We start from the raw sequence: 21054 nt of genomic DNA, 5'->3' as shown, positions 1-21054 counted from the left end.
GGCTGAAGGCCATCAGTTTACATATCATTACGTTCAGTAATTCAGAAGTTATAAGGCTGTGACAGACAGACAGACGGACTAGTCCTTTCCCTCAAGTAGACACAGTGATCCAACTTCGCTCGGTCAATAATAATGAATCACGTCAGGGCCAACGTGTGGAGCCAGCGTCAGAAAAATTATATTGATTATTATTTTATAAATTTTAGGAAAAAACTATAATTACAAATTTATCATATAAATCTTAAAGTGGAAGACCACTCAGAAAGTTAGGTACCCAACATTGAGCAAAAGTCTGAATTTAATAAAAAAAATAGCTTTTTAATTTTCTATTGTATTGCAAATTTTTGCTAACTTTTGGGAACACCTTGCACAAAATCGACCACATTTTTATTCAAAACTTTTTATAAAAGCATTCTATAAACTCCCGTTACTATACCAATGTTACCCGTTTCTACTGTGCTGTTATTTTATCAATAGACAAATTTATTACTTTTTAATTTTAATGTTAAATTAGAAATTGACATTGAAAACACACTTAATTCTAGGAATGTTGGTTTTTATCTATTCCTTCTTCCTTTTCGTGCGGCCGTGTCACCGCGTGGTTTTCACAGCCGCGTTTCCAAAGTGAAACAAACTCAAAATGGCAATCAGACCTGTATATAGGCCGACAATCGTCAAAAAGAGGACGAAACGATTCATCAGGCATCAATCGGATCGCTATGACAAACTTAAAAGGAACTGGCGCAAACCAAGAGGTATGTGGTGATTGTTTATCAATTCAATTTATAGTGAAGTTATTTTTTTTTGATCTCGATATAATGTGAACTTTATTTAGTTCACGCACATTTTCTATTATGATTCTAACTTTAAACCCATTTCAATCATATATTTGAAGCATATTATTAAAGTAAAATCCAGACAAGTTTCTATACTAGTGCTTATAGGTTATAATACATAAGCACTTAGTAAAACGTGGAATAAACCTTGTTTCTATTATGATTTTGTCGCAAGGGCACTCTGTGTTATACATTTTCGATATGTTACTCACAATTTGTTACCTTGCTATATCAATTCTACTATATCCTATTCTAAATGACTTTTTCATGTCATTTGGTCATAATAGTGGATACATTTATTTGTTACTAACAAGTTTACAGCATATAGTTTTCCTGCTGGGCCAATGCCTCGTGGGGCTAAAACTCTACACTTGAAGACTCAAAACTTTCTGAGAATACTAAATTGCCTTGTAATTTTTTAGGGTTCCGTACCTCAAAAGGAAAAACGGAACCCTTATAGGATCACTTTGGTTGTCTGTCTGTCTGTTAAGAAATCTACAGGGTACTTCCCGTTGACTTAGAATCATGAAATTTGGCAGGTAGGTAGATCTTATAGCAGACATTAGAGGAAAAATCTAAAAACTGTAATTTTGTGGTTACATAAAAAGAAAAAAATTAATATGTGTTCATGAACAAATATTGCTAATTTCGACTTTCAAAGTAAGATTGCTATATCAAGTGGGGTATCATATGAAAGGGCTTTAGCTGTACATTCGAAAAAAGATTTTTTATTTATTGTTTGGCATAATAGTTTTTGATTTATCATGCAAAATGTCGATAAAATACGATTGTAGTACGGAACTCGCGAGTCTAACTCGCACTTATTATTATTATTATTTTTAATAGACTAAGCAGTTGCGTCTATGTCAAGTGCTTCGAGTTTTCCAAATGTTTGTCCAATCTATTCTTGAACTGGTTAACAGAACTTGACATAACCACATCCTTAGGCAATTTATTCCATATGTGAACAACTCTGTTGGTCAGAAAGTGTTTTAATGGATTTGACGAGTGTTTTAATGGACTTGGCCGGTTTTTATTTATTGTGTATTTAATTTGCAGGTATTGACAACAGAGTACGCAGACGTTTCAAGGGCCAGTACCTGATGCCCAGCATCGGCTACGGATCAAATAAGAAGACACGTCACATGCTGCCCAATGGTTTCCGTAAGGTGAGGGTTTGCCCAATAGCCATCAACTCAGCCCAACACTGGCCCACTACGGAGCACAGGTTGCTTCTCAGAATGAGAAGGTTAGAGACTGTGGCTATATAGCCATAGACCAAGTGTGAATTAGCGGACTTCACACACCTATGAGAACATTATGGAGAACTTTAGAGCCTCAATAGCTCAACCGGTATAGGAGTGGACTGAAAACCGAAAGGTCGACGGTTCAAACCCCACCCGTTGCACTATTGTCGTACCTGCTCCTAGCACAAGCCTGACGCTTAATTGGAGAGGAAAGGGGAATATTAGTCATTTAACATGGCTAATATTCTTTTAAAAAAAAAAGAAACAGGCATGCCGGTTTCTTCATGATGTTTTGCTTCAATGTTAAAGCATGTGATATTTAATTGCTTGATACACCAATGCTGAGTTGTTGAAAAAAAAAATCCAAAAAGAGGAGATTGAACTAATAAAATTAACACTTAAATTTTTAAATTGGTTTTAGACAACTCAGCTTTATCAATAATAGTTAATTAATAATAATAATCAATATTACATCCATTTTGTTAGTTATAAAGTAATTGCTTATGACTATGTTAGGCTGTTTTATGCACAATTTTATTTGTCTAGGAATCTATTAATGGAACCCTTAGATTAAACAAATATCAAATTTTGGTGATATTGTACTGATGGCTTAAATTGCTCACAGGACAGTGACAGTGAGGTCCAATTCTGACCTCCAAAATTGGTCACCCATCCAAATGCAAGGGCACTCTGTGTTAAACATTTTCCATATGTTACTCACAATTTGTTACCTTGCTATATCAACTCTACTATATCCTATTCTAAATGGCTTATTTCTTGTCATTTGGTCATAATAGTAGAAACATATTATTTAAATTAAAGATTTATCTATCCATCTGTAGGGATAAGCAAATTAGTTTACCTTCTATTACATTGGTAAGAAAAAAAATGTAAATATTGGTACTGGTACTGATTCTGAGCACAACCTAATTTTAGAGTATATTCGCATACTCTTCTTACTAATGTAATATGAAAAGGACAGACGCAGTTTGACCGTATTAAATTTAATTTTTAGATGGTGAAACCCGTGATTTTAGCGCACAGTCGCGAGCCTACTGTTTAAATTTGTAGCGTGCACTAAAATTTAGAGCCTTTAAATGTAAAATTCATGTTCCGTCCCTGGGTTTTTAGCAATAATAACAAAGAAAAAGAAAAATTTAGTTTAGAGAAAGAACAGAATCGGCGCCATTATGTACTCTAAAATTTAGTTGTGATCAGAATCAGTACCCATGTCTAAAAATTTACTTTTTTTTGTAAATGATACCATTTTTTTGGAGTCCTATACCCACAAAGGTTGCCAGTGGGGTCCTATTACTAAGCCTTTGCTATTTGTCTGTCAGAGAGCTGTATCTCATAAACTGTAACAATAGGTAGAGTCGGTTCAAACCCCGCCTGTTGCACTATTGTCGTACCTACTCCTAGCACAAGCCTGACGCTTAGTTGGAGAGGAAAGGGGAATATTAGTCATTTAACATGGCTAATATTCTTTTTAAAAAAATAAAAAGAGTTGAAATTTTCAGTGTGTATTTCTATTGCCGGTATAACAGCAAATAATAAAAATATTTAAAAATGTTTACCCTGAAAGTAAAAATAAAAGTATAGTGTTATATAGTATAAGTCCCGCAAATCGCTAATGCGCGTGGCGGCCATTTTAGTGACGTCAGCACTAGACTGAAGTTTCGAGCTGATGGTATATTTTTATTTCGGCTGACATCAAAATGACGTCATTTCAATGTTAATGAAACATGGTTCCAGCGCAATAGCAATTTGCGGGACTTATACTAGATGATGCCCGAGATTTCGCGTGGATTTAGGTTTTTAAAAATCCCGTGGGAGCTCTTTGATATGGATAGTACGGAACCCTTCGTGTGCGATTACGACTATCACTTGACCGGTTTTCAATGTTTGCTTCAGGTACTCGTGCACAACGTCCGTGAACTAGAGATCCTCATGATGCAGAACAGGAAATACTGCGCAGAGATCGCGCACGGAGTCTCCTCAAAGAAGCGCAAGACGATCGTGGAGCGAGCGCACCAGCTGAGCATACGGGTGACCAACGCCGCCGCGCGTCTGCGCAGCCAGGAGAACGAATAAGCTATTGTTATAATAAAATATATAAACTACACTACATTTTTTATTTCTAACTTCCATTCCCACTGAAAACCGAAACGCATTTTGTGTAGTGCGTGTTGATACAAATCAACGCCATCTATTGGGAACGTTATTAAACCACGTTTCAAAGTCTACCAAGAGATGACGCTGTCATAAATTTCTATAAACGCAAGTTGTATTTTAGAAAAATACATCCATAGGATTAAATTATAAATACCTACGTTGAACATAAGGGTGATCAACAAAGCCGCGCGTCTGCGCAGTGAAAAGCTATTGTTATAATAAAGTACATTGTATTTTTTAATTATTATGATCTCGGATTCCTATAAAAAACGAGATTAAAACTTTTTTGGAGTTGGTGTTGCTTTAAATCAACCCCATCTATTGGGAATGTTACTAAACTAAGTTTCTTAAGTAGACGGCTTGCCCGGGTAAGGAAGCTACGCCTCGAGGCCCGTACCCCCGCTTGGCCTTCGGCCAACCGGAGAAGCCCCCTCGTCTGAGTATGAATTCTCATCTACGTTCTAAAGTCTACTAATAATAATAATAATAAAATAGTCATTTATTTAGGCAACTTGAACCCATTTGAACATACTTAAAAGTAAATACAAATACAAATGTACAATTGTTAAAAATAATAATAATAAAATGAAAATAATAAAGTTACAAAATATACAATAATAAAATTTAAATTAAATTAAAATTAGAGATTGCCCCCAAATAGGAGGTTCGTAATTTATTTACGGTTATTGTCACGATGTACGGCAAGCCAGTACTTCAGTATGGGATTCTCAGGGCACTCAGAGCATACCCTGAGGACCTCGTTTTGAGAATCGCGGATGCGGGACCAAAATGCCGCAACACGAGATCTAACAACCGCGAAATAATCGGGCACTCTGGCGTCAGCAAACATGCCCGACGCACTGCAGTATTTAGGCAGTTTCATCAGAATGCGGTATGCGTTATTATACTGCACTCTGATGCTGCTACGTGCACTTTTCGTGGCGTTGAACCAAAGCTGACACGTGTAGAAGCATTGACAATATGCTCTAAACAGCGTCAGCTTCGCCTCAGGACTGCACCGTGCAAACCGACGTGCGAGCATATTACACCGAACAGCCAGAGCCCTCCTTTCGCGTTCTATATCGCGGTTATCACGCAAGTCCTCAGTTAGGATATGCCCCAAGTACCTGAACTGATCCACCCTTTCAATAGGTACACCATCTAAAAAAACCTTCGGAATCCTCTCCGGACCTCTACCTGAGCGGAATAACATCATCTGCGTCTTTTTAACATTATACTTCAGGCCGTGATCCCTTGCATAATGCTCGCAGATGCCCAATAATCTTCTAAGTCCCCTGATTGAGGGACTTAGAAGTACCATGTCGTCAGCGTAGCTTAAATTATTCAGGCAAGTTGTACCTATGTGACAACCAATCCTTGTACTTCTAAGTTCCTCAATCAGATCGTTTACGTATAAGCTAAAGAGGTCCGGAGAGGTCAGCCCACCTTGACGTACGCCACACTCTTAAGAGATGACGCAATTACAAATTTTACAATTTACCTAGTTTTGTTGTATTTCGAATTCAAACAAAGTTATTAGAACAGCTCTAACTACCCTATTTGTAACTAGCACCACCCTCTCCTCATCAGGACCTCATTTATTTAAGCTTCTTGAGTAGGTATTAATTAAACCTAAATGTCCCAAGTTCTATTCACAGATTGATCGTGCTAATGGAGACGTCCTTTTCAAACGAGCAATTCGTCCTCTAAAGTATAAGTAAGAGCAATTCGGCAAACGGGGTATTTTTGCAATATCGTGCGTGATTGTAATCGCGTGCTTTGGTGTAATAACTTTTGCTTTGCCGAACCACTGTCTTTATGCGATGGACGGCTTTGTGCATTAGCGTTCAGCCCACGATTGTGTCAGAAAAACATGTTCATCGTTCGTAATCGACAGCAAATAGGGTCCTTGGACTGTAATAATAAAATGAAGTGTTTTTTTTTGTATAGCGTTAGTTTATGGGGCTAGAATACATTATGGAAGAGAATAATTTTGTAAAGCCTTCGCTGTCCGTTTTTCTGTCAGCGAACCAAACAACCAATGTATCTCATGAAACATATTTATGCAAAGAGTTAACATTTTCACAGTGTGTATTTGCTGCTGCACAAGGACATTTTTTTTTTGTTTTAGAATATTAGCCATGTTAAATGACTAATATTCCCCTTTCCTCTCCAACTAAGCGTCAAGCTTGTGCTAGGAGTAGGTACGACAATAGTGCAACGGGCGGGGTTTGAACCGTCGACCTTTCGGTTTTCAGTCCACTCCTTTACCCGTTGAGCTATTGAGGCTCTAATCTACTCTAAATTACTCTATTATCCCTAAAAAATATTACTAGAAGCCCTAGAATGTGTTAACAAAAAAAACTTTAAAAGCTTTTAGGTACCTACATGCTTTTATGTAGGTAGGTATAATTAGGTAGATTGTAAATAGGGGACCTCTACTGGACGACAGCCGACGACAAATGAAATGGGATTAAAACATGTAAAAACATTTAAATAGTCGTCACTGCGCATGCAAAATCAGCCAGTTATGTAATTTTTTTAGAATTTTCGTTTTTGGTACCATTTTGTTCAATTTTAAAAAGCAAGTGTCTCGCAGAAAGTAGAAATAGGTAGGTACCTACCCCTTCTGTAGCATGTTAAAGAGATACCATTTCAGCTTTGTGATTTTGACCTAAAAGGTAAAGCGAATTTTTCACTAGAAATTCTAATAATTAAAACTTTACAATTTATTTATTCTTCACAGTGGAATCTACGTGAATAGCGACGTATTGTAGAACACGATCCCAACATGGCAGATCATTGGCAAACGCTACGGTTATGATTTTATTTTTTACGATGCATACCCCCGTACCAAGTACGGCTCGTTAGCTCGCGGCTACAGGAGGATCAGAATTTTACCGAACAGGTGGGTATAAATAAAACGCGACCGCAACGACGACGCACGACGGCAGTGGCACGGCAGAAAATCCTAACTACTGAAAGTTACAGGGGCCTGCTGCGCGACTTCGAACTTCTTTGGCTGCGCGGTTGCGGGAGAATGACAGCTACAATGTCACGATCGCAATCATCTCTGATTGGTTAATGCTCGCTAACTATTGGCCACAATGCATCGTTGTAACAAGAATCGCACAAATTCAGCCAATCCGAACAATAAGAGATTGTAATAATGATTGATGCAGGTTTTAGACAATCGCCCTGCTGCTGCGCGATTGCGGGAGAATGACAGCTACAATGTCACGATCGCAATCACCTCTGATTGGTTGACGCTCACTCACTATTAGCTACAATGTATTGTTGCAACAAATTCAGCCAATCAAAACAATAAAATTGAGATTGTAATAATGATTGATGCAGGTTTGATCGACCTACTGTTACACTATCAATAATGTCATGAGATATCGCGATCCTGTAGGGCGATTGCCTAAAACCTGCGTCATTCATTATTACAATCTCAATTGTTGTGATTGGCTGAATTTGTGCGCTTTTTGTTGCAACAATGCATTGTAGCCAATAGTGAGCGAGCGTCAACCAATCAGAGGTGATTGCGATCGTAACAGTGTAGCTGTCATTCTCCCGCAATCGCGCAGCTGTTTCGAGGAAATAAAAAAATATGGTATTTACAAAATCGCAATGTGTCTGGACTCGGTATGTTCTTGAAACCCAGCGATTTCAGAAGCGCGATATGGTATTGATAGAGTAAAACCCCCCAAATACGTTGGAGTTTTTATTTATTTACTAGCTGATGCCCACTACTTAGTCCGCGTGGATTTAGGTTTTTGAAAATCCTCTGGGAACCTTTGTTTTTCGAGGATAAAAAGTAGCGTTACACTCTCCAGATCTTTAACTACACCCATGCAAAATCCGTTGCCATCTCGACCTGTAACGTACTATACCTAAGTTATAAATCATTAAAAAGTGTCTCATATTCTAAGCATCCTGTATAAAGGATGATTTTGTTTCCCCCGTCTCGATATACGAAAATTCTATGCAAAATGCCATACTAAAAGCAAAACTTGCTGAGTTTGGATTCGGTGAGCTCTATTTTTATCTTTTTTACCAGTATCAAGTTTTTCCCTTTTTTCAAAAATAAAAATAAAAACATTCTCAATACGAACTAATAGTAATATAGGTAATATATAATCTGTGCCTATCTGTACTTAGTGCGCGACAGGGTGAGATGGCAATCGGGGTATGAGGCGGGGGAAGCCCCGCACACCCGCGCTCGCCTCGCTTCTTGATTGGCCGATTGGAAAGCGATTTATAGGCACAGCTACCTTTTTTATTTTTATAATTATTTGTTTTCATCATCATCAACCCATTGCCGGCTCACTACTGAGCACGGGTCTCCTCTCAGAATTAAAAGGGTTTCGGGCCATAATCCAGCACGCTGGTAAAGTGCGGATTGGCAGACTTCACACACCTTTGAGGACATTATGGAGAACTCTCAGGCATGCAGGTTTCCTCACGATGTTTTCCTTCACCGTTAAAGTAACTAAAGTAAGTAAGTAAGTGCACGGTATACTATGGTAACTCTTTCACCAGTAACAGTGTCAAACTCTGGAATTCACTCCCAGCTGAAATACGTCAGGCGAAATCCTTAAACTCCTTCAAAAATCGTTTGAAGAACTATTATTTATCTATGTAAACAGAATTATGTAGTATATTATAGAGATATGTATATAGGTATATATATTTATATATATTTGTGTATTATTAGAATGTACTGTGTATGTAGTCTAATTTATAATAATATAATATACCTAGGGCCATTTTCGGCTGCCGCACCAACCCGTGCTTTCGTGATTCCTTTCGTCAAAGGTTGCCTGGAAGAGATCGCTTTAGCGATAAGGCCGCCTTTGCATGCTACAGCTATTAGATTAAGATCCTGTATTGTGTTTTTTCAATGTTTACTTTGTGTTGTGTGCAATAAAGTGTAAAATAAATAAATAAATAAATAACTGTATTTAATTACTTAAAACGCACATAACTCCGAAAAGTTAGAGGTGCGCGCCTGGGATGGAACCCCCGACCTCTGATTAGAAGGTAGACGTCCTAACAACTAGGCTATCACAGCTTGGTACTTGAATAAAAAAAAATTCTATTGTATTATATTTTAACTAATGACAGCTTGTATAATCGATTCCTCTAGGTAAAGCCACCAGATGGCGCTCAAGATGATGCAGTCGTCAGCCCAGAAGAACCGCAACAACCACAGCGTGAGGTTCTCCAACGACGAACTACCCAAGTTTAAGTCTTTAGTGAGTCCAATAGAATAGAATATAATAGAATAGGATAGGATAGGATAGGAAAGAATAGAATAGAATATATTTTTATTCAAGTAAACTTTCACAAGTGCTTATGAATCGTCAACTAGTTTAATTTACCACTGGTTCGGAATGCCGTTCCTACCGAGAAGAACCAGCAAGAAACTCGGCAGTTGCTCTTTTCAATATCAAGTACCTACAGAACGCGGCCATAAGTGATGAAGATCAATCTTTAGAAGGAGACAGCAAATTTTGTAGAGCACTGTCTCGGTCGTTAAGACCGACAAAGCGTCATATTTTTCGCGGTTTTCAGATTTTCCCCCGAATGTCTGCTATAAGATCTAGGTACCTATACCTGCCTAATTTCATGATTCTAGGTCAACGGGAAGTACCCTGTAGGTTTCTAGATTGACCGATAGACAGACAGACAACAAAGTGATCCTATAAGGGTCCCGTTTTTCCTTTTGAGGTACGGAATCCTAAAAATAAACAATGATGGTGCAGGGTGCGCAAAGGATTCGGCGGCGCAGGAATCGGTCACCGCGGAAACGGCCGCGGCTTTGTCCTTTGACTATTTCCTGTTTGGTAGATGTTGGTGTAAGAAGTCAAAGTCAAAGTCAAATGATTTGTTCAAAATAGGTAATAAATTACTCTTTTTGATAGTCAGATGTTGGATTTGTAAGATATACCTAGTGGTGATAATTATTACGCAAACTTAAAACCAAAAGTTACGAGCTACAATCCTATATACCTACTTGCAGCTTATTACAGAACTAAATACCTACCTACTGGCCATAAGACAAAAGGTAATATTTCTGTAGGTTAAGATCATTTCTGTGGGCTAAGATGTGGCTTAATATAGAATCCGTCTAGTGAAAGCTTAGTGAAAAATAGTGGCAAATTAAAAGAAATAAGTAGGTACCTACCTAATTACGCCCAAAAACAATAAATCAAATCTAAAGACAGCGCATTTGTACAAAAACAGATTTTAGCTGGATTTTTTTTATTAATCTACTAGATGATGCCCGCGATTTCGTCCGCGTGGATTTAGGTTGTTAAAAATCCCGTGGGAACTCTTTGATTTTCCGGGATAAATAGTAACCTATGTCCTTCCCCGGGATGCAAGCTGTCTCTATACCAAATTTCATTAAAATCGGTTGAACGGATATACCGTGAAAAGCTAGCAGACAGACAGACACACTTTCGCATTTATAATATACCTGCGCTAATCAACATGTTGCAATTACTTCAGATTGGACTTACCTACCTATATTTTTTTTTATTATTATTATTCAGATAAAAGTTGACTTGACTGCAATCTCACCTGATGGTAAGTGACGATGCAGTCTAACATGGACTCCGTCATAGGTTCTTTATTTCTTCATTTTTTCCATTTCCAGGATTCCCCAGACGGCATGCACCCCTTCGCATCAAATTCACTCCTCAGCGTGGACAGCGGAGCCCCGAGCCCCGACTGCATGTTCCAGCCTGCCGCTCAGAGATACAGACTAAATGAACAAAGTAAGTCATCATCATCATCCTCTACGCATCATCATCATCATCATCATGATCAATCCATAGCCAGCTCACTACAGAGTACGGCGGGGTGATTACGAATCTTGCGAACGAACGAATAGTACGGTATAATAACATTGTAAATTGAAAAATTAAAAAGAGCAACCGCCGAGTTTCTTGCTGGTTCTTCTCGGTAGGAACGGCATTCCGAACCAGTGGTACCTTGGTAATGGTAACTTAAAACTACCTGACTATTCATAACCACTTGTAAAAAGTTTACATGAATAAAAAAAACATTCTATTCTATTCTATTCTTCTGCGACAGGCGTTTAATCTCACGTAATTGTCCAGGATGGACATAGGTCTCTTGTAGGGACTTCCACACGCCACGGTCTTGCGCCGCCGCCATCCAGCGGCTCTATGCAACTCGTCTGACGTCCGTCCATCTAGTGGGAAATCTTCCAACACTACGTCTTTCGGTGCGAGGTCGCCATTCCAACACCTTGGGATCCCAACGCCGTCTATCGGTTTTACGAACTTTGTGCCCAGGGCACATGCATCTTAAATCAGTACCCTTATTATCTGTGTGTGTGAAAGTGTCTGTTTGTTAGTTTGTTGGTTTGTCCTTCAATCACGTCGCAACGGTGCAACGGATTGACGTGATTTTTTGCATGAGTAGCTATAGATAAAGACCTGGAGAGTGACATAGGCTACTTTTTATTCCGGAAAATCAAAGAGTTCCCACGGGATTCTTAACAAACCTAATTCCACGCGAACCAAGTCGCGGGCATCAGCTAATACTTAACTAAATACCTACATCCCACAGGAATCAAACTCCTCACTGCTATCAACCAGATAGTTCAACAAAGAGCAGATTTAGAAACCAACAGAACCACACTCTCCAGCATGCTAGAAGAGTTGAGAAGGAAGCTCAAAAGAAGAATAGAAGAGTGTCATTTTGATAAGAAAGAGAAGATGAAGGTTTGTAGTTTTCCTAGCGCTTGACAGTTAGCTTCAATCCGACCTGCTGGCAAGTAACGAAGCAGCCTAGTTCTCCTAGAAGATCCTATTCACTCTTGACTTAAAAGTCCGTCTCTGGGATTCAAGTTGTCTGTCGCCTGTACCTTTCCTAACAATTTGGTTAAATGTATGGGGAAGAGCTAGCTTATATCCCGAGCGCACATAGGCTACTTTTTATCCCCGAAAATTAAAGAGTTCCCACGGAATTATTAGAGTAGGTACATACTTACACCAAATTTGAGTAAGTAAGTACACCAAATTTCATCAAAATCGATTGATGAAATTGGATGGACCGTGAAAAGCTAGCAGACAGACAGACAGACAACTTTCGTATTTATAATTATTACTTAGTATGGATTGATTAGCCTTCCACTGCCAGGTATAGGCCATGGCGAGGACCTCCATTCGAAGATCTCGGAAAGGAAAAATTTATGGACAAAAAGTCACCAAAAATATTATCTAGTCTAACCCTCCCTCCCTTAACCTTTTTTTTCAGGCACTAAAACAAGCGAACCAGAAACTAGAAAGGGAGAAGTTCAACATCGTGAACGAGTTGGAGCATCTCAAGCGACACCTGGAGAAGGAGGAGGCTCATCACCTGCAGCATGCCAGGAACGCTGTCGCTCAGGTATACAGAGTGTAACCAGAACGCTGGCAAAAACGAAGACAGGTGATACTACTGATGATTACAGATATGATACCATAAAAAAAAACGCGAAAAATATATGACTGACGCTAAAGGTCAACAAACGTTACGTTAGAAGGTCACTCGGAGTCAATGCCGCGTCGTAAGCAGGGCACTGACCCGAATTTTGCACGCTATACATTGCGAGGTTGTAAAATACTAAACTATCTCTATGACTAAATCACTAAAACTACAAAATGTGGCAAATGGTTATTGGTATTGGATTGTGTTTAGCTAGTATAACAACGACACTAAGTTTTTGCTAGCGTTCTGGTTACAACCTGTATACGTTGGTGTCCCGTTGCTTTGAGTTTAATCGTATACCTACTTGGGCAAACAAGTACCTCAGAAAATTCGAAGAGTTGTCGTCACCTTGCTGAAAACAAAATTGTAAAATGTTGGCGGGGGACAGGGGAGAATGCTTTGTTGTTATTGGTGGACTCAAAAGTCACGTACCTAATCAAGACAATGTCCGGAATGAGGGTAGGGAACGGGCGTGGGCAGACTTTTATGCTAAGCCACTGTCTAAGCTTGACGATCGGGGGTGTCCGGCTATTAGGCGTCTATAGGTAGTGGTCTGTGCCTACACCTACATAGTTTACGGAAAAAGAAGACACCTAATGCATGGCATTGATTAATGGTCATAAAACTAAGTACGTTTCTAGTAACTGGTGGAACCTCAGTTGAAACCTGATTATAAGATGGCATTTCAGTTGGTTTGGTAGTAAGTATCTTCTTGCCGTCACGTAGGGTGAGCCAGGCAGAGACCGCTGACCACTAGATTTATCATCTAATCTAATAAGAAAAAGCCGACTAACTGACTGACTGATCTATCAATGCACAGCTCAAACTACTGGATGGACTGGGCTAAAATTTGGCATGCAGACAGCTATTTCATGACGTAGACGTCCACTAAGAAAGGATTTTTGAAAATGCAACCGTAAGGGGGTAAAACAGTCGTAGTCCAGGCAGACGAAGTCGCGAGCATAAGCTAGTGATAATAGTTTCTCGTCTTATGGGCCACTATTTTTGCAGGCAATACAAGGAGTGACGAGGAATTCAGTGGATCACCTGTTCGCGCCGTGCTCCGTGTCAGAACTGCCAAACATCGTCAGCAGAAATGTTGCCAGGAACGCTCCGTCAAGAATTGTGAGTAACATACTTCAACTTACCAAGGTTCCAGGATCACAAGAAGTAACGAGGAGTTCAGTATTGGAGAAGACCATGTTTGCACCGTCTTCTATGTCTGGACTTCACAACATTGTCAGTAGAAATGTTGCTGGGAATGCCAGGAATGGAAAGAATTGTGAGGAACAGACTTCAACTTACGGTGTAGTGTAATAATTATTATATTAAACATGTAGATATAAGTCTCGCAAATTGCTATTGCGCTGAAACCATGTCTCATTAACATCGAAATGATGTCATTTGACGTATATTTAAGTAAACATATACCATCAGCTCACAAATCTATACAAGTATACAGGTTCGTGCATCAGCTCCAAACTTCAGTCTAGTGCTGACGTCACTCAAATGGCGGCCACGCGTATTAGCAATTTGCGTGATTTATACTCATAAACGGCGGGGGGACGACAGCTTAGAAAAGCTCATAGTGACGGGCAACACTGAGGGCAAAAGAGCGAGAGGCCGCTCACCAACTAGGTGGTCCGACCAGCTAAAGGAGTCCAGCAGGTGTGGATTTCATCACATTGTAAAAATGGCCACCGACAGAAGCCGATGGAAACAGAGCCATTCGAGGGCAGTTTGCCAGGACCACGATCTTCAGCAATGAAGGAACGACCGGAGAGAGATGATACTCATAAAATAAAGTTGGGTGTGGGTCAACCAGCCTCATTTCATTACATGGTGGCAGCGGTGGGATACGAACCCACGCCTCCGAAGAGACTGGCGACACTAGGGTTTCAGGAAACATAAGAAGTACTCGAGTAGTTCTGTAGATCAGGTTCGCACCGTGTTTTATGTCTCGACTACCCAGCATCGTTAGCAGAAACGCTCCGAGAGAATTCAACCAATGGTCTTACTCTATTCACGGAAAGAAGTCAGTAAAGTACGCGACAGAAAGTAATGTTTATGTAATATGTCCATTTAGTTGTAGAGCGTTGTCTCTGTCATTGAGACCGACTAAACGTCATATAAGTAGGTATGAGTGATAGAGACAGCGCTCTACAAAGCCGAAATGTCGTTCTAAAAGCCCATGTACATTATTTTCTGCCGCTGTATAGCGCTCTCTCTGTTACGTAATCCCATACAAATGACAGAGCCACACAAATCTTAATGGTTGTTCATTTTGAGCCACCAACCTGACATAATGACAGGTTCTGCTCGATTGCGGTAGAATGACAGCTTATTGTATTTACAGGGCAAGCCTTTGCCCAGCAGTGGGATTTTAATTTATATTGGGCTTATTGCTTCCAGGCAGATAGCAAGCTGGCAGCCGCGCGTCTGATGCGCGACATCGCGGAGCTGAGGAACCGCGTCGCGCAGGTCGAGGCGAGGCTCGCCAACGAGCTCAAGGTAGATTTAAAAAAACCCAGGGGGTGATTACGTAAAATGTTGCAGTAGCGACAGCAACGCGACAGCAGTAGCAATGCGACAGTTCATTTGCTGTCTTCTTCTTATTTTGCTTTGTGGCTATTACTGTCTCTCTCTAGCCGGATGTTTGACAGCAATGGTCGCGAGATTTACGCGTCGCAAGCCTGTCGCGCACCGAGGGTTCCGTACTACAGTCGATTTTTTTTCGACATTTTGCACGACAAAGCAAAAACTATTTACTTACTTAATTATATGCATAAAAATAAATAAAAATCAGTTTTAGAATGCACTAACTTTACTTATATATCCCATTATAATACCCCACTTGGTATAGTTGTCTTACTTTGAAAATTAAAAATAAGTAATTGTACTAATTTGATTTTTTTGAGCCTCAATAGCTCAACCGGTATAGGAGTGGACTGAAAACCGAAAGGTCGACGGTTCAAACCCCGCCCGTTGCACTATTGTCGTACCTACTCCTAGCACAAGCCTGACGCTTAGTTGGAGAGGAAAGGGGAATATTAGTCATTTAATATGGCTAATATTCTTTTTAAAAAAAAACAAAAAAAAATTATTTGTTTATGAACACACTAGCTCATGCTCGCGACTTCGTCCGCGTGGATTACACAAATTTCAAACCCCTATTTCACCCCCTTAGGGGTGGAATTTTCAAAAATCCTTTCTTAGCGGATGCCTACGTCATAATAGCTATCTGCATGCCAAATTTCATCCTGATCCTTCCAGTAGTTTGAGCTATGCGTTGATAGATCAGTCAGTCAGTCACCTTTTTCTTTTATATATGTCGGCAGAGAGCTCTAGGATCGTCGTATTTCCTTCTATTGGGCGTTTATCTACAGGGTTATCATGTTGGCTTAATAGGAACGCGGGATACGATTCTACACAAGTACACAAGTCGTTTCTCTTACCATCTTCAAACCATATTGTTTTTCTTACGTGTCCATGGTAACCCAGATTGTGTCATAATGCGTAGACTCGATCAACGCCACTAGACAACGTTTGCGTCCCGATTACTGCCGAGTATCTCCGACACTCCTGTTCTTAGCAGCACACGCCCTCGTGTGAAGTACATCAGCTGCAGTTACTCTGAGAAGAAATAAAACAACCAAAGAGTAGCTATTTAAACACTTACACACGAGTACTTGATTCCTCGGCCAATTCTGACTTCAACTTCAATAGAGAAAATCTAAGAATTATTAAAATCATTATCGCCAGTTATCTCAAATATCTAGAAACCATTTAACTGAGCTACAGTTTATTTCGCATTATTGTTCATAAACAAAACAAATAGGTTCTCAATCATTTTTTTTTTACCACAGCCATGTATCAGTCGTTTACTTTAAAAATCAAAAATAATTCAACCAAAAAATGTATTCTGAAAACACTCGAGTCAACACTCCTATCGGCCCGGCTCCCACAGCCAACGAGCAATTGTAATTGCCCACGCACATCCATCCCCCGTGGATTGCGGTTTCACACTCACATCCATCACAGTGGATCAACGAGCAATTGTAATTGCCCACGCACATCCATCCCCCGTGGATTGCGGTTTCACTCTCTCATCCATCACAGTGGATCAACGAGCAATTGTAATTGCCCACGCACATCCATCCCCCGTGGATTGCGGTTTCACACTCACATCCATCACAGTGGATCAACGAGCAATTGTAATTGCCCACGCACATCCATCCCCCGTGGATTGCGGTTTCACTCTCTCATCCATCACAGTGGATCAACGAGCAATTGTAATTGCCCACGCACATCCATCCCCCGTGGATTGCGGTTTCACTCTCTCATCCATCACAGTGGATCAACGAGCAATTGTAATTGCCCACGCACATCCATCCCCCGTGGATTGCGGTTTCACACTCACATCCATCACAGTGGATCAACGAGCAATTGTAATTGCCCACGCACATCCATCCCCCGTGGATTGCGGTTTCACTCTCTCATCCATCACAGTGGATCAACGAGCAATTGTAATTGCCCACGCACATCCATCCCCCGTGGATTGCGGTTTCACTCTCTCATCCATCACAGTGGATCAACGAGCAATTGTAATTGCCCACGCACATCCATCCCCCGTGGATTGCGGTTTCACTCTCTCATCCATCACAGTGGATCAACGAGCAATTGTAATTGCCCACGCACATCCATCCCCCGTGGATTGCGGTTTCACTCTCTCATCCATCACAGTGGATCAACGAGCAATTGTAATTGCCCACGCACATCCATCCCCCGTGGATTGCGGTTTCACTCTCTCATCCATCACAGTGGATCAACGAGCAATTGTAATTGCCCACGCACATCCATCCCCCGTGGATTGCGGTTTCACTCTCTCATCCATCACAGTGGATCAACGAGCAATTGTAATTGCCCACGCACATCCATCCCCCGTGGATTGCGGTTTCACTCTCACATCCATCGCAGTGGATCATCCGTGTGCATCTCCCATACACACGCGCACCTGTCTGCGCTACGGTCTCTCAAGACCCCGACCTCCACCAGAGCTAAACGCGCATCGCGCGCCCACGGACTCTCAAGTTGCCCCAAGAGACACCGATTTCTACCGGGCTGCGACTACGTAATAACTACTGGCACGGTCAAACTTCATATGGCCGATAGAGTTTCTACTCGAGCTGTTACTGATCACCTTACTCATCATCATGATCATCAATTACATTGTTTACGTCACTTCGAGTGGTACATGACCTACTGGCATTTTTTTAAATTTATCATGTGCATATTTTGTAACTTCTATTTAAATTTAGAGCTTTTAACGTATAACGGTCACGTACACAACATAAAATCCATTCCGTAGGTACTGAACATTCGTGTTTGACCAATAGCAGCCACAGAAACCACATTATTAACACATTCAGCGTTAAACTTGAATGTAAAACTTTATTTAAACAACGAGCACTCAGCACAGGAATCTTAAGAAAATGCATTTACATCACCTTTATGTTCCAATATGCCTAAAATTGGTTGTACGACGCAGACATCTACGTGTCGCTCACCAGCTGCCCTCGTCGCGCTCGTCCCGCAAAGGAATATTAGTTGTAAACGCCATAGCTCGGATCCTCGTAGTTTGAATAAATTATTTTGATTTTGATTTCATACGTCATAATCGTTCGTCGTGCATGATCTTGAATCCGTGCCTGATTATCAGGTAATCAAACTCGGGTAAATCTCCACGGTAATTTGGTTTTAGGTTATTGTAAGGTGGCAATCCGTTCACGCATGTTTTCGTTCTGTTGTTCAAACAGTGTATGCCAATTATCATTACCGTTCCCGTTGTTCCCGGTCTGTGCCAACACTGATCCCGCTTCTGATGTCGGCAGAGAGCTCTAGGATCGTCGTATTTCCTTCTATTGGGCGTTTATCTACAGGGTTATCATGTTGGCTTAATAGGAACGCGGGATACGATTCTACACAAGTACACAAGTCGTTTCTCTTACCATCTTCAAACCATATTGTTTTTCTTACGTGTCCATGGTAACCCAGATTGTGTCATAATGCGTAGACTCGATCAACGCCACTAGACAACGTTTGCGTCCCGATTACTGCCGAGTATCTCCGACATATATATATTTTTTTATTTTATTTTTATTCAGCTACAAGTTAGCCCTTGACTGCAATCTCACCTGGTGGTAAGTGAAAATGCAGTCTAAGATGATAGCGGGCTAACCTGGAAGGGGTATGGCAGTTTTTATTAAACCCATACCCCTTTGGTTTCTACACGGCATCGTACCGGAACGCTAAATCGCTTGGCGGCACGGCTTTTGCCGGTAGGGTGGTAACTAGCCACGGCCGAAGCCTCCCACCAGACCAGACCAGAAATTTAGAAATTATAAAATTCCAAACCCCTGCCAGGAATCGAACTCGGGACCTCCCACTAATAAGACCACAGCGCTCACCACTGCGCCAGGGAGGTCGTCAAATTTATAGCTTTGCTAGTTCACATAAATAGTAATAATCAGTAAGGGGGCGTCCATAAATCACGTAAGATGTTTAAGGGGGAGGGGGTCGAGTCAAATCTCATCTAATCTTACGTTGGAGAGGGGGGTCTCGGCAAATATCACGCAAATTTTTTTCTGATTGAAACAAAAGAAAAATAATATTTTGATTTCAGATTGTATATGCTAAAGATTTAATCTCAAGCATAATCGTAATACAATTGATTGGGGGATGGGGGAGGGGGTTGAATAAAATCTCACCAGGGGGGAGGGGGGGACAGGAAATTCAAAAAAATACCTCACGTAATTTATAGACGCCCCCTAACTACCAGCTATGCAATGAGACGATTCCTTGTTCTTTAAAAGTTAGTAAATTTTTTAATATGGCTGTTCGAGGGGTGGTTGAGGTGCTTGCCTAGGGCGCTCTAGATATTTAATCCGCCTCTGGATGTTCCCAGTCTGAGACTTTAGGCCTCGTTTACGGAGACGCGGGGCGTCGCGCGTCGCGTGTGTCGTGGCGTCTCGCGGCGCGTCGTACGTTTTTTTTTTGTTTACGGTGAGGCGGCGCGTGAAGCGGCACTTAGCATCGCACGCGTAATCACAAACATAATATGGCAATATACGATGTTGTTCATAGAGATGCGAGGCAGGAAGAGTGGCGGCGCCCGCTCCGCCCGGCGCGTCTGCGTTATGCGATTTCCAAATAAAGACTGGAAGAAGGTTCCGCTGTGGGCATCATTTCATCGAGAATTGCCGCCGCGTGCGCCGCCACGATGAACGCTGCGTGGGACGCGTCGATACCATCCGCGGGCTCGGCCGCAAAAAACGCTCCATCTCAAACAAACGCGTATAAAATTGCTTCTCCGTAAACGCACTTATACTACGCCATAATATGTTTAAATTCAGTGCGGGCCGCGCCGCCCGTCGCAACGCGCGACGCCCCGCGTCTCCGTTAACAAGGCCTTAGAGCCATACGAAGATTGTCGTGTGGCTCTAGGCCTTGGAATGCGATATAAAATAATGAAGCAGTGTATTTCCAGCGTAAACGGCAGGCTGAGATCGACATTGTGCGACTGAGGAAGGAGCTGTCGTCCAACAAGAGCTGCGTCGCGTCGCTGCGCATGCCGTACCGCCAGCAGTGCTCCAAGTTCGCGTAGAGTGCCCAGAATCCAGAGCCATAAAATTAAATTTTAAATTTTTTTGTTAAATCTGAAAATTTTACTTTTTAGTTCTTTTAATGGCAGGGCAGTCAGTCGTGTTGTTTTTTTTATTTACGCCTGATTTTTATTACCCTGAGCAGAAAAATAAAACACCTTGCCATAATATCGAAAACCCGTGGAACTAGAGTCTAGACCATATACATAGTGACCATAGATACCATAATACTAGTGGCGCCTCCAGACCAAGTTTTTTATATTGGTCTGGTATAAGTCCCGCATATTGCTAATGCGCGTGGCCGCCATTTTAGTGACGTCAGCACTAGATTGAAGTTTCGACCTGATGGTATGTTTTTATTTCGGCTGAAGTCAAAATGACGTCATTTTGATGTAAATGAGACATGGTTCCAACGCAATAGTAATTTGCGGGACTTTTAATTTCTTCAATTATTTATAGGTAAGCTCCTTACATAATTTTAATGTTAAAATACTTCATATTAAATTTATTTTATTTAAGGCATAAGTAATTATTATTAGTTACTTATACGTAACTACAGTTTACAATTTCGTTCAGTTTGACCTTATAAAAGTTTTAGTGTTATATAAATAAAGAATTATTTAT

At 40.8% G+C, this 21054-nt stretch overlaps 3 protein-coding genes across 3 annotated transcripts; 2 read left to right on the top strand and 1 right to left on the bottom strand.

Annotated features, from left to right (window-relative positions):
* The first annotated feature begins 561 nt into the window (after positions 1-561).
* RpL32 (Ribosomal protein L32) lies at positions 562-4208 on the top strand. Its single transcript, XM_034982029.2, has 3 exons — positions 562-755; positions 1896-2005; positions 3998-4208. Exons 1-3 carry the CDS (start codon positions 641-643, stop codon positions 4175-4177), a joined length of 405 nt encoding a protein of 134 aa, XP_034837920.1. The 5' UTR covers positions 562-640; the 3' UTR covers positions 4178-4208.
* Positions 4209-4931: 723 nt separating this feature from the next.
* LOC138404146 (uncharacterized) lies at positions 4932-5579 on the bottom strand. Its single transcript, XM_069507391.1, has one exon. The coding sequence runs from the start codon at positions 5577-5579 to the stop codon at positions 4932-4934; it is 648 nt and encodes a 215-aa protein (XP_069363492.1).
* A 3836-nt stretch (positions 5580-9415) lies between these two features.
* Positions 9416-20448, top strand: LOC117994143 (tax1-binding protein 1 homolog B-like). The gene is made up of 7 exons (XM_034982027.2): positions 9416-9519; positions 10926-11046; positions 11867-12021; positions 12557-12688; positions 13781-13894; positions 15182-15280; positions 20316-20448. Exons 1-7 carry the CDS (start codon positions 9424-9426, stop codon positions 20430-20432), a joined length of 834 nt encoding a protein of 277 aa, XP_034837918.1. The 5' UTR covers positions 9416-9423; the 3' UTR covers positions 20433-20448.
* The last annotated feature ends 606 nt before the right edge of the window (positions 20449-21054 follow it).

The sequence above is a fragment of the Maniola hyperantus genome, chromosome 26 (genome assembly GCF_902806685.2).
Source record: "Maniola hyperantus chromosome 26, iAphHyp1.2, whole genome shotgun sequence".
NCBI classification, from domain to species: Eukaryota; Metazoa; Arthropoda; class Insecta; order Lepidoptera; family Nymphalidae; genus Maniola; species Maniola hyperantus.
This window is presented reverse-complemented; position numbering and strand designations above follow the sequence as displayed.

Coding starts and splice junctions, on each gene's coding strand:
- LOC138404146 (XM_069507391.1), bottom strand. CDS start 5,579: ATGGTACTTCTAAGTCCCTCAATCAGGGGACTTAGAAGATTATTGGGC.
- RpL32 (XM_034982029.2), top strand. CDS start 641: ATGGCAATCAGACCTGTATATAGGCCGACAATCGTCAAAAAGAGGACG. Junction 756..1,895: donor GAACTGGCGCAAACCAAGAG/GTATGTGGTGAT, acceptor TTTAATTTGCAG/GTATTGACAACAGAGTACGC. Junction 2,006..3,997: donor TGCCCAATGGTTTCCGTAAG/GTGAGGGTTTGC, acceptor TGTTTGCTTCAG/GTACTCGTGCACAACGTCCG.
- LOC117994143 (XM_034982027.2), top strand. CDS start 9,424: ATGGCGCTCAAGATGATGCAGTCGTCAGCCCAGAAGAACCGCAACAAC. Junction 11,047..11,866: donor ATACAGACTAAATGAACAAA/GTAAGTCATCAT, acceptor TACATCCCACAG/GAATCAAACTCCTCACTGCT. Junction 13,895..15,181: donor GGAACGCTCCGTCAAGAATT/GTGAGTAACATA, acceptor TATTGCTTCCAG/GCAGATAGCAAGCTGGCAGC.